General features: G+C 34.8%; 1 protein-coding gene across 1 annotated transcript in view; it reads right to left on the bottom strand.

Moving 5' to 3' along the window:
* LOC145260308 (cytochrome P450 3A8-like) overlaps positions 1-6766 on the bottom strand; it is a 61902-nt gene extending 55136 nt beyond the window's left edge. Inside the window, exon 1 of the mRNA XM_080118196.1 lies at positions 6614-6766. Coding sequence (XP_079974322.1) covers positions 6614-6702 — 89 coding nt within the window. The 5' untranslated portion in view covers positions 6703-6766. The remainder of the gene's footprint in view (positions 1-6613) is intronic.
* Between the last annotated feature and the right edge of the window lie 7421 nt (positions 6767-14187).

Here is a 14187-nt window from a genome sequence, read left to right as displayed (position 1 = left end):
ACTATGACTGTTGTCCTCTGTATATTCCGTTTTATTCGTCTTTTTCTACTCTGTCGTTATTTTCATGGTAGATGTTCGACTGAGCTCCAATCCCTTTCTTCCTCCATGTGCCTAGTGTCAGGCAAAATTTCTATTAACATTTCCAATCCATGGAACACATTCTCACAGAACTGCTTTCTGACAAACTGATGTCAATACATACTGTTTTGGAGACTCACCCATGCACAAAATATTAACTCTTCCGAACTGTATAAACACACCGAGAGGTACTGACCTTGAGAAGCAGTCTGATAGAAACTGGGTCATTTCGATGACCTTTTTTGCTGTTAAACTGATGCAAATGTTCTGGGTGGCCCTAGGAGGTCCACTCTCCCAGATCTTGCCTCCTTTTGGGAGGAGCAATTTTATTGCTTATTATCTGAGACGCCCTCACCAGGGAATACCGATGGGGCTACTCAGACTTATATTTGCAGGGCCAGAGTGCTACTATTCTTGGAGCGTTGACCAATTTCTCTATCTTCCAACCTTGTGTCACATCCTCTTGTGGTGGGAGAGAGGTAAATACTTTGTAGCACACTAGTCAAGGTTCTAACCTTGACAATCAGTCTGACAAAAACCGGGCTATTTCGGTAACACTTTAACTGTCTGGTTCTGTGTAGACCAAGGAGGTCTGCCCTCTCAGACATTGCCTCCTGGCTTTTGGCAGGAGCAAGTTTATTGCTATTTAAGGTGCCCTCACAGAGGAATACTCAGACTTATTTTTGCTAAGCTAGAGGCTTCTTCTTTTGGAATGCTGGCCCATTTTCCCACCCTCTGAGTTAGAAATCAGGGTCCTTTTCTTAAAAAAAAACGACCCTGATGTCTAACTCTGTCCAGTGGGGAGGCCTTGTAAATAGGAACATGACACGTAGATACCATTGTTTTTACTTGAAATTCAATATTTCGACTTTTGTTTTGATAAGGGAGAAGCATTTTGATTTTAATCAAGGTTTTTTTTTCTATTTTTATTATAAACGTGTTTATATCTTTTCATGTTTTTATTGTCGATTAGAATAGTAACACAGTGTAGATTATTCTGCTTCAAAAAAAAGTATTTAATTGTCAAAGTCTTAAGATTTATTTTATGTAATAAGATTTTTTTATCGTTCAATTATTTGTAGCATTTATTTATTGGCAACTATTAAACAAGTTTCTAATTTAGTTTTTCACCTACTATAAATGCATAAAACTTAAGATAGTTTTTATGGTTTGGAATTTTTGAGATGGAGAGTGATAAATATTATTGAATTATCCGAACTACCTTTGGCGTAGCAGATAAAGCACTATATAATTTAAGCTTCTTTCTTAGAAGTGCACCCCTGTGGAACTCTTCCGACTCACCCGACTGCAACTTGGATGTCTTCAAGTCCAACATAAACAAATTCCTGATAAACCGCCCCCTTAAGTAAGACAATTTATCAGATTTCCATTACTAACGATTACTACGATATTGTCCCATTGATTACTGTACACGCAATAACCCTTATCCCCGAGTGGCCTCCGGGCCTTGATAAGTGGTGACTTCCTTGTAAAAAAAAAAAAAAAAAAATTTTTTTTTTTTTTTTTTGAATAGGAATCGCTCCAAGAAAGGCATGAAACCATTTTATATAAGGAGCTAAAAATGAATAAATAAATAGTACTTCAAGATCAAAAATTTGCCAACGATAAGTGATAGATGGTATAGATTCTGACTCCGAAAACAGCGATTTTTCCCTCTTTGTTATAAACATCACTCCTGGACTGTGAGGACTAAAGAACAAAATTAGGGAACTATGAACTGCCGATAGTAAACTCACTTTTTATTCTCCTAAGTGACACTCCTCTGGCGATTGACAGTTTAATTCTCAGCACAAGTGATACTAAAAATACAATTGTGAATTACTCAAGACTTCAAGTCCAACATAAACAAGTTCTTAATGAGCCGTTCCACTTAAGTTAACAAATTTACCGAATTTCCATTACTAACAATTACTATATTGTCTAATTGACTACTGTACACTTTTAACCCTTATCCTCGAGTGGTCTAAGCTGCTAAATCCCATCCCCACACTGTAGAGATCCCTAGATGTAAAAGATCTTTTTACTCCAATAGTTTCTTCCCCAGAACCGCTAGACTCTGGAATTCCATTCCAGGTCCCTGCTTCTCCAACAGTACTGACGTGCAGAAGTTCAAGTGTAACGTGAACCGACATCTTGCTGCCCAAATCCCTACATAGTACTCCAGTAGTTGTTGCCCCTGATAGTAGCCCCCTACACCAAAGTGGCAATTTGCCTTGTTTGAGGTGAAATTATAATAAAAAAAAAATAATAAATAAAAAAAAAAAGAAAAAAAAAGGGAATTTTTTTCTTAGGACTTTTTTTCTTTCTTTTTAAGACCATGTCCTCAAATCTACTGCGTAAACTTTTAACTTACTATAGTAGTTAAACAAAAAAGAATTTCCAATGTGGTGTACCTACTCTATAGCGAAACTCAAATAAAAAATCGATTAAAGAAACAATAGTATCTACTGACTTTTGCATTAAATTCAATTGAAAGCAATGCTATCTACTTAATTGGCATGTCAGAAGTACTTAAATATTACTTAAATATTACTTAAATATTACTTAAATATTACTTAAATATTACTTAAATATTACTTAAATATTACTGCATTATTTAAAAAAAAAAAAGCACAAGTTTTTTTTATCTTTATCGTAAAAACCCTTGCCATATTTCTTTTGAAATGCATGACATAATAACAAGGGAAGCAACTCAGTTATGTTAAAAGCAAGACAAATAACTCATATTTATGATTCTTAATGTACAATTTATTAAAAAGATCTGAATAATTGGCAATAGTTACATAATATTTTTTTTTTTTAGTCCAACATTAAATTTTCATTAATTTTTGTCAAAATAATGGTTTCTTTGATAATTTTTTTCTACCTCATTGTCTTTCATAATTTTTGGATATGTTCATTACTGTGACATGACAATTAAGTAGAGACCATTGGTTTGCTTTGAAATTCAATATTAAAAATTTCGAATTTCGATATTATAGTGTAGTTGCACTTCTAATGTTCATTCAATTGAACGAAATGAGATTTTAAAATAACAAAAATTGTATTGTTTGAATTATTCTCATGATGGGTGTTATTCTAACAACGTTTTGGCCGATATCAACTTCGACCTTCTTCAGGTGTATCTTGCTGAATTTTGAAATGTGTACAGAATTTTGAAACCGAACGCTTTATCCACGGGAGTGGTTTGTTCTCATTCCGTCAACCATGTAGGAGCAAAAAGTTGTGAGAATATTATCCAAGATGGGAACAATATTTCAGGTGTGAATTTTTTGGACGGCTGTTCTCATCTTAAGCGTTATTTGCACAACTCTTTATTTCCAAGAAAATTCACACCTGAAATATTGTTCTCATCTTGGATGATATTCTCACAACTTTTTGCCCCTACATGGTTGACGGAATGAGAACAAAAAGTCGATAAAAGTGAGACAGAAACAGTAAAACGTCGTGATTTAAAAAGAAAATGCTATTAAAAAAACAAAGCCGATAAAAGTGAGACATAATTTTTTTTCTTTTAATATTCATAAACAGTAAAACGTCATCATTTAAAAATAAAATTTAAATATAAAAAAAAAATTATTACAAATAAATGTGTAGTAATTTCATTTATTTCAATATTCATAAACAGTAAAACTTATAAAAAAAAGTCGATAAAAATTCATGATCATTTAGTTACTATGGCAACTAAAACATGTTCTTTGCGCATGCGTAGGGAAAGGGAGAACTCAGGGTTTTTTTTTTTATGGTGTTCGGCATGGAACTAAAACCGCTACCAGTACCCAGCTTTTTTAAAAGGAAGTAAACTCTTATTGGTTTAAACAATGTATACAGAACTTTAAAAAAAAAATTTCAACTATTTTAAAAAAATAAACAGTTTTTATTTATTTTAAACATAATCTTTCTGTGGTGTAAAATTAAAAGTTCCACTTTTAACAAATAAATCAAAAATTTTATTGCTCAATATTCATAAAACTACTTATTTGCAGAAAATTTTAATGCAATATTCGTTTTCAGCATATCCGAAAACCTGTAAAAGTTATAATTTTAAGGAAAATGGAAACCAAGTAAAAATTTACCATGTAAAATTATAAAAAGTTCGGTACTTATGTATTTATGGTACATGCTGAAATAATAACGTTACTATTTCGAAAACCATTCTTAACATAGGGAGGGTGTTTTGTAACTATTCTTCGCTTCCACCGGAAAAAAGATGGTAAAATCCATTGAGAGCGTACGACGGTGGTTATATGAGAAAATAAAGCTGTGTACGCATTATAAATGTTTCTTTTCTGTGCCTTATGTTATACATTAGTACATTAGGGGTCATTTCGAGTTAAAAGTTTATTTACTGCACCCATCTGAACTAGAGAAAATCATGATTTTGCGTATGTCTCGTGTAAATAACTAACGATGAATATCTAATATGGCCGACCAGATCGAGCCTACCGGAAACCGAAATGAGACCAAATTGACAACTGGCCTTTTTTTTCTTTTTTTTTTTGTTTGAATTTTGCGCTTTTCGGATTATTTTGTTGGTGGATATATCCCCCCCCCCGCCCGCGCCTCCAATGTAAACAGTAAAATCTTCGAAAAATGTTAAATGGTGTTCGAATTGGTAAATGTCGGTGCGTTACTTACGGAAAAATGGTTAACTAAACTGCAGAAGCACCTATTAAGCCACATGTTCTATAATTGAATCCTTCTCCCGCAAAAAAAAAAAGAAAAGAACGAAAAACATAAAAATGTTTGATGCTTATGTTTTTGTAAACCGCATCAAAAACTATGTGAGACAAAAAAAAAAAGGTCCCCCAATTTACTTTTCTTCAATTGTAAGTCATTAAAAAATGTCAGTCCGTAATTTTTTGATTGATGCGCCATGTGATAAGGCAGTTTGCTTGCTGAAGCCGTCGTTTATGCTGGCTGCACCGCACGCGCATAGCGTAAACACGTCACTATAAATAAAACTAAAATGGGTAATATCCATTGAAAGCGTATGGTAGTAATACCAGAAAATAAAGCTGTGTACGCATTATAAATGTTTCTTTTCTGTGTCTTATGTTATACATTAGTACATTAGGGGTCATTTCGAGTTAAAAGTTTATTTACTGCACCCATCTGAACTAGAGAAAATCATGATTTAAATGTGTATGTCTCGTGTAAATAACTAACGATGAATATCTAATATGGCCGACCAGACGGGTGATCAAAAAGTCAGATCGAGCCTACCGGAAAACGAAATGAAATTGACAACTTCTAAACAAAAATAAGTACCTTTTATTTTCTTGAAAAAAAAACCCCAAAAACTTACTCGATGAGAACACGACTGTTTTTGCTTTAATAATCATTTTTTATTCAAACGCAACAAATAAAAATTTCAATTTGGCTTGAACTTTGCGGTTTTCGGATTATTTTTTATTTTTATTATTGTTTTTTTTTAGCCGGATTTAACTAACAAACAAAACAAAAACAATTTTGGTGCTTATGCACTGATGTTACCGTTATTTTTTATGGTTTAAGTGCCTTCCCCAATGTTTGAAGTGTTTCTAATGTTTTTACCTATAACTATAATCTCTGCCCCCCCCTAAAAAAAAAACCGGCCAAAAAATTTTCCACCAAGAAAATAAAACATAAAATAATCCGAAAAGCGAAAATTTCAAGCAAAAAAAAAAAAAAAGAAGAAAGAAAAAAAGGCCAGTTATCAAGTTGGTCTCATTTCGTTTTCCGGTACGCTCGATCTGACTTTTTGATCACCCGCCTAGTCGGCCATATTAGATATTCATCGTTAGTTATTTACACGAGACATACGCAAAATCATGATTTTGTCTCGTTCAGATGGGTGCAGTAAATAAACTTTTAACTCGAAATGACCTCTAATGTACTAATGTATAACATAAGACACAGAAAAGAAACATTTATAATGCGTACACAGCTTTATTTTCTCATATAACCACCGTCGTACGCTCTCAATGGATTTTACCGGCTAGGCTGTGAAATGGAAAATAGTGCCAGAGTTTAGGGGTTAATACCATGCAAAAGAAATCAAACTAAAAAACTTGTGCGAATGCGCTTACATCCGCGCTATTTTTTAAATTGTATTTCCAAGTTTCCGTGTTAAGAATGGCTTTTTAAACAATACGTTATTATTTCAGCACGGATCAATAAGTGTAAGAGTACCTTATTTTTATTTATTTATTTATTTATTTTATATTATAAAAAGTACGATTGTTGATTTTTATTCTTTCGGCGCATGCACAATTAAAAAACGGAACGAAATTTAAAATTCCGTTCCATTTTCAAAACAACCCCAACCCCAACACAGAGCGCGTTTGACAGGTTTTTACCAAAATAAATAAATAAATAAATTAAGAAACAACGAACAATAAGCAAAAAGTGAAAAATGTTTTCTAAAATTCTAAAATAAGCAATCGAAGTTATGCCCTATGTTTCTACAATGTTTTTTTTTTTTATCTGTCGCCTTTCTTTTGCGCCATCACCATAATTGTTTCAAACTTACATATAAACAGCAACAATAGACAGGAATGCAATCCAAATGAAATTTGGCACGGAAAACACAAGACTCTGCAGAGTTTCAACATGATCCATTTTTTGACACTTTTTTCCTTTCTCACTGTTGAGGCATTTACGTGTGTATATATATATATATATATATATATATATATATATATATATATATATATATATATATATATATTTTTTTTTTTTTTTTAACTAAAGTCTTATTGCTTTAGGAAGCCAAGTTTTATAGTTCCATCCATCATGCCTTTCGATTGGCTACTAAATCGTTTTATTTTTAGTTAGGGTGTGTGTGTGTGTGTGTGTGTGTGTGTGTGTGTGTGATGTGTGTAGGTATTTGACCTTATTTCCTCTATGGCATTGTCTATCCTCTTTTGTAATTAGGTCACGGTGTGCGACTATCACAATGCACAATGTCTCTAGCTAAGAGTTAATAGACAGAGGGTGGCCAGTTTGTAGACCGTGACGAAAATAAATTTTCGTATTACACAAAAAAAAAAAAAAAAAAATCACCTAAATTGATCAAAAATTTAATTTTTTATCAAAAACAAAAAAAAATGGGTTTCTTTTACAATCCACGGAGATTCGAACAAGGGGTCAAAAATCAAATATATAACAAATAAATGTTACCAAAGGCAAGGTAACTCATATGCGGAAAACTCGTCCCCGGAAAACTCGTCCATTTTTTGCTAGGTAGGAGAACTGGTCAAGTATTGAATAAATATCGATTGAAAACACATTTTACGACCGTTCTTGAAGGAGATACTGTTTTTAAAAGAGAATACACATCCCATTTTTTTTTTTTTTAATATTTTTACTTGTTTACTGTTGTTTTAAAAAAATAAATATAATTTTTTAAATGTTTGTTTTCTACTTAGCTTTGCAAGTTTTAGTGGTTCAACTTATTTTCAAAAATTTATTTAGTTAAAAAAAACAAAAACAAGTAATGTCGAGTGTTACTTTTGAACAAAAAATGTCCGACATGAGAAGATAGAATCACGTCTTTGGAGTCTCGATGATCGCTCCAAAATAGAAAATTAAAGAAAATACTGAGGTGGATATAGTAAATAAATGTGTATATTTTTTAGGTAATGTCCAAGCACTGCTCGGAAAAAATTCAAGCTACTGAAAGTGGATACGGTTGATTATGTCACGAAACCGAACAGAAGACACAAAAAACGAAACGATTTATTATTTTTTTACAAATTACTTTAGTTTTTAACATTGCTTGTGTTATTACGAAACAAAAAAGAAAAGAAAACACTTTTTGTATTATCAGCACCTTACAGATGCTAAACTTCTGACCGACCAACAATATGGATTTAGACAAGCCCGTTCCACAGCAGACATCCTCACTGTAATCTCTGAACGCATATACCATTCACTGGACAAAGCGGGGGAGGGCAGAGCGGTAGCTCTAGATATATCTTAGGCTTTTGACAGGGTATGGCATGAGGGTCTCCTCAGGAAGATTAGATCATACGGTATCACTGGTGGAATACTTAACATAATTAAATCCTTCTTAGATAAGAGAAAAATCCAGGTTGTCCTCGACGGTCGTACATCTAAACAATATGATATAAATGCGGGAGTGCCCCAGGGATCTTTCCTTGGACCTCTACTGTTCCTGATATTCATAAATGACCTCCCCGACAAAATTGCCTCTGAGATGGGTATATATGGTGATGACACCACACTCTATAGCAGGCACAACAGGAAAACAAATGAACATATATCTAAAGAAATGGCAGAAACACTAGAGGATGACCTCCAATCAGTAGTGGAATGGGGACAAAAATGGATGGTGACGTTCAATGCCGCCAAGACTAAACTAGTTTCATTCAATAATTACAAGAAACCTTCTCTACTATCTATAGCAATGGCCAACGACTTTATCTGAGAGTACGTCTTTCAAGCTCTTTGGCCTGACGTTCACAGGAAACATGAGTTGGAACAATTACATCGAGGGCATTGCCAAGGCCGCTGCAAGGAAGGTGGGCTCTCTCTACCGTGCTAGAAAACTACTAACACCCGAAAGTATCCTGTACCTCTATAAGGCAACCATTCGCCCATGTATGGAGTATTGCTGTCATATTTGGGCTGGTGCATCGGCTACTAGTCTCTCGCTCCTTGACAGGGTTCAAAAGAGAGTCGCAAATCTGATAGGCCCTAAACTGGCATCTAAGCTTCAGCCTCTGTCCCATCGACGAAACGTTGCATCCCTCTGCCTGTTCTACAAGTATTTTAATGGTGAATGCTCTGATGAACTGCAAGCACTTATGCCCCCACGACGTGAACACCCTCGACAGACCCGACAAGCTGCAAAATCCCACCCTCACACTGTAGAGATCCTTAGATGTAAAAGATCTTTCTACTCCGGTAGTTTCTTCCCCAGAACAGCTAGACTTTGGAATTCCATTCCAGGTCACTGCTTCCCCAACTGTACTGACATGCAGAAGTTCAAGTGCAACGTGAACCAACATCTTGCTGCCCAAATCCCTACATAGTACCCCAGTAGTTGTTTCCCCTGATAGTAGCCCCCTACACCAAAGTGGCAATGTGCCTTGTTTGGGGTGAAAATGTAATAAAAAAAATAAAATAGAAAAAAAACAAATATATTATTTAGAAAAATTAATTTAGTTTTAACACTTTTTGTGTTCACAAAACAACAAAAGGCACTGCACAGGAGTATGCGGATGGTAGCTATCTTTTCTTGGTGCGTTTCACTAAACTGTCGCCAGGTGGTGCTTCTCAGTAAAAAAACATTTAAATTATTAATTTGTTGTTGACCTTTCAAAGTTGCTTTAATTAAAAAAAGAAAATGTTTCATTTAAATTATTTATTTGTCCGAAAAAAAAAAAAAAAAGAAGCTATTTTACTTTCTAAAAATCCAATGTTGCTTTCCTTAAAAAATTGTTTTATTAAAATTATATTTTCTTATGCAGACTTTTCAATAAATGTTTTTACAATTATATTTTGATACAATAAATGTTTTGGTTTTCCAATATTTTCCCGTGTAAGAAATTCTGCAGAAATAAGCAGACTCCTCATTGGTTGGTTTGACCGCCGACAATTTGTTTTGGCCCTATTAGATGGATTGTGTTTACTAACTACCGAGTTGTATTCTTGGCACTATTTTTATGTTTCAGGTGACGCTCAATTTTCAAAAAGACAACAGGTCGAATGAATGTAAAAAAAACCTCACTCAAGGCATGTAGCCTGAAAACCCCTTTGTCTCCCTAACATGGGATGAAATGTTATCATTTGCAAACACCATTGCTCTTACGTTTGGTGAAATATTGTATTCTTCGCACACTGTTGTGTCCTACGATTGATTGACTTTCTTCATTACTTGCATAATGTATATCTGAGACGAATTCAAGCTCTACATTTTGACCTGTCCTTTGTCTGCCATTCGAATGGTTATTCACAGTGAAATCTATGATGACTACCGGTCTCGCAGCATTCATCGTTGGAAGGCATCACTTAACTCATTGACTTGTTGCAACTAATCTTCGAACAGCGTGGAGTCTTGAATTCTGCAAACGCGAAGATAAACCATGAACTACTTCCCTTACGGGTGTTACCAGCTTTGTTACGTCAGAAGGTTAAAGATGGCACATCTTTCGCAATTTGGATCTTTTTACTTTAATAAAATTTACGTTAACATTTAAAGGTGAGCCTGTTGTGATTTCTGTTTGCTTTCTTTCATTCTGCTAAGGGCAAAACCGAGGCGAGATAATATCTCACATCTGTTCGGGGAAAAAAATCTTTTTTTTTTTATTCAATTTTCACCCCAAACAAGGCACAGTGCCACTTTGAAGCAGGGGGCTACTATTAGGGATTTAATTAGCGGGGTCATTATGAAGGGAGAAGAGTAGAAAGATGTTTGCTAACATTACACTTGAACTTCTGCATATCATTGCAGTTGGGAAAGCAGAATCCCGGAAGGGAGTTCCAAAGACCCGCAGTTCTGGGGAAGAAACTATTGGAGTAAAAGGCTTTCTTGCACCTAGAGATCTCTACTGTAAAGGGATGAGACTTAGTAGCTTGTCGGGTTTGTCAGGGGTAGTTACGTTGTAGTGCTAGTGCGCCTATTGATCTGCGCTATTTTTTTAAATAGCATTTTCAAGTTTAACTAAAGTTTAACGATATCTGTTTTTATTGACTTGTTAAGTGAAAGTACAGAATAAGTACATAATACCTTCCCATCCCCATGTTAAGAATGGCTTTCTAAATAATAAAGTTATTATTTCAGCAGTAAGTGCATGAGTAGTTACAAGAATTGTTTAAACTATTAATTCTTCTGAATAAAATATTTGTTTTCTTTGATAATATATCAGTGTTTTCTTTTCTTTTTTTTTTTTTTAGTAATAAAAGTGTTAAAACTAAAGTATTTTTTTAAAATAAAAATATGGTTTCATTTTCATATCTTGACTCTGTGATCGAGTTTTTTTGTTTTTTTTAACAAAAGTAAACAAGCAAAAACATTTTTTTTTTTTTTTAATATTATGGAGTGCGTAGTTACCTTTAAAAACAATATATCCTTCAAGGACGGTCATAAAATGTGTTTTCAATCGATATTTATTCAATGATGAACCAGTTCTCTTACCTAGCAAAAATAGATGAGTTTTCCAAGTTTTCCGGGGACGAGTTTTCAGGGCACCCCCAGCTGGATAGGTTTGTTGTTGGCGTTTCAAGATGAATAAGCATTTTACTGCAATGTATTTATTATGTGCCATTATGTTTATCGAGCTGAATAAATATTTTGCATTTAGTAAAGACACGACAAACCTATCCAGCTAGGTAGAAGAGTAACTTATCGTACCTTTGTTTGTTATATATTTGAGATTTTGACAACTTTTTCGAATCTCTGTGGATTGTAAAACAAATCCAAAAACATTTTTAAGCGAATTTGATTTTTTTTTCCAATACCTCCTCCCTCCTCGTGTTAAAAATGGAGGCCTAAAATCTCGCAAGTCCGAATTATTTGGGGGTTATCTACTTCCTCCTTCCGACTGTTTTCAAGATCGTATCATAAGAGCTCTGTTAGTTTCACTATAAAATTTGATTTTATTTAAAAATAAAACTATTTGATCAATTTACGTAATTTTTTGGCATACGATATTTTCTTTCCATCATAGATTATTCTTTACTTTTGATTTTTAAATTTGGGGGGATTCAGGCAAGCATCAAATGTATCTTTGCAAATGAATAAGTTATTTATAAAAGTCAGAGATTTTGCATAAAATCAGGAAAACGTTTTTGCCAGCTCTCTCTCTCTCTCTCTCTCTCTCTCTGATATTTCAATCCTATATTGTCCTTTACATTTTAAAGTATTTTTCAGCTATAGGTAACAAACCGAAAAAGTGATAAACAAAACGCATAAATATATAACACATAAATGTTACCAAAGGCAAGATGGATTGATCTTATATCTAGCTGGATAAGTTTTGTGTTTTAACTTATTTTAAAGCGTTTTTTTTTAAGTTTGAAACATAAATAGTCTGAGTCTTTTGGGGTTTTTTTTTACAAGAGATTTCCCACTTATCAAGGCACAAAGGCAACTTGGAGATAATTAATGTAATGTGGTAGTGTAGTAATCGCTAATGGTGTAACTCGGGTACAATTTGATTATTTAAGGGGACGATTCAACAAGAACTTGTTTACATTAGACTTGAAGGCTACCATACTGTAGTTGATCGGGAAGCAAGTCAATGGAACTGTGTTCCAGGGGCGGGTAGTTTTAGGAAAGTAACTTTTGCAGATTGTTATCCTGGGTGACTCGACAATAGCTCCAAACTCGAAAATTAAACAAAATGCTGATAGAAATCCACCTAATAACTATCATGGTGACATTATCAGTATTTTGTTTCATTTTCGAGTTTGGAACGATTATCGAGTCTCTCCAGATAACCGTCTTATGTTTTCGTTCTAACTTAGCAATTCAGTACTACTTGCGTTTCAAACCTGAAAAACGCTTAAAAATAAATTAAAACACAAAAACCTTATCAAGGTATACTGCTTGCCATGTCTCTTTTGACCCCACCCTTATGCATTAAAATAGGACTCCCTTGATGTGTAGCCGGTTATTGGTTATGCCCCTTATCCAGCGGTTGGTTGATACTAAGTACTTATCCAGGTACCCAAAGACTCTGAATCTCAGGTCCGACGGAGCAAGTCTGGGCCCCTGTATCTGCAAGTGCTTGGATTGAGTGAGTGAGTGCACTTACAGGTTTCTTCCGCATACCTCTGAAGGTTACATGAATCTTGGCATCATGGTTATTTCTGCCTCTATTGAGGGAGGTAGTTTCAGGGTGGTCCTCTGAAATCGTTTCCCATCCCACTCGAGGTGACACACGTTTATTGGCTGTGCACTGTTGATCTTGCAAGTGTATCGATCCTTCAAAAAGCCATTGGCAAACATAAACAACTCCTTGCCTCTTACAATTTTACTTGAAGCCTCATTTTTATCTTTTGCTATTTTCTGGCACACCTTCTTCATGGTTAGTAATTTTAATTTGACTACCGGACAATCCTTCCAGCTGATTGACTCCCCCACCTCCGGGTATGAAGTCCTTCCATATCCCCTGCTGGGGTCGACACGTTGTGGGGCCGACTGGGTCTTAGTCATTTGTATTAGTTGTTTCTAGTTTGATTTTTGCACTTGGGATGACGCAAGGGTCAACACGGCACCATGGAGGTGAGGTGTTGATTTGTCTGATGCTTCCAGACAAACAAACCGGTTAAATTTCTGGTCCAGAGTGACAAGAAAAGCTGCTTTTGTCAATATCTTACTCTGGTACTCCAAATTTGCTAGTGACCAACTGTCTACTTCTTGTCAACGTGCTTCGTTATTACATTTAAAATCAAATGCACAAAATCTCCTTCACTGAGTTGTGCATGGCTGGTCCCATCAAGTCAAATATTAATCTGCTTGTCTCGGATGTGAGGGTTGCTCATAACTTATTCCATATAGAAACTGGGTCATTCATATAACAAACCCATGAATCCAGGAATATTACACATTCTCCTTTAGTAACGTCTAGCCCTACTGAAGGTCGTTCCAGTTTTTTAACTTGTAGCAAGCCTCGAAGCATTTCTTTTCTGAATTCAATGTTTTCTTGTTGGAGTTTTACCAAAAGTTTCAGGTATTCCTGTTCTATGGCGTGATCCCTTGTAATTCAGCATCCAAAGTTAAAATTATTTTTTTTTTACATGGAGATCACCATTTATCAAGGCCCAGAAGCCACTCGGGGATAAGGGTTATTGCGTGTACAGCAATCAATGGGATAGTGTCGTAGTAATCGTTAGTATTGGAAATTTGATAAAGTGTCTTACTTAAGGGGGTGGTTCATCAGGAATTTGTTTATGTTGGACTTGAAGACATCCAAGTTGAAGTCACGTGGGAAACAGGCAAGCAGTAGAGAGTTCCACAGGCGTGCACTTCTAAGAAAGAAGCTTTGTTCATGGAATCTACGTTTTGGTTTTGGTTTTGGCACAGATATAGTGTGGGAAAAATTTTGACAGTGGTTTCAGCTAGATGAGTGTTTT

This window comes from Euprymna scolopes, chromosome 36 (assembly GCF_053919585.1).
Source record: "Euprymna scolopes isolate OS-2025 chromosome 36, ASM5391958v1, whole genome shotgun sequence".
NCBI classification, from domain to species: domain Eukaryota; kingdom Metazoa; phylum Mollusca; class Cephalopoda; order Sepiida; family Sepiolidae; genus Euprymna; species Euprymna scolopes.
This window is presented reverse-complemented; position numbering and strand designations above follow the sequence as displayed.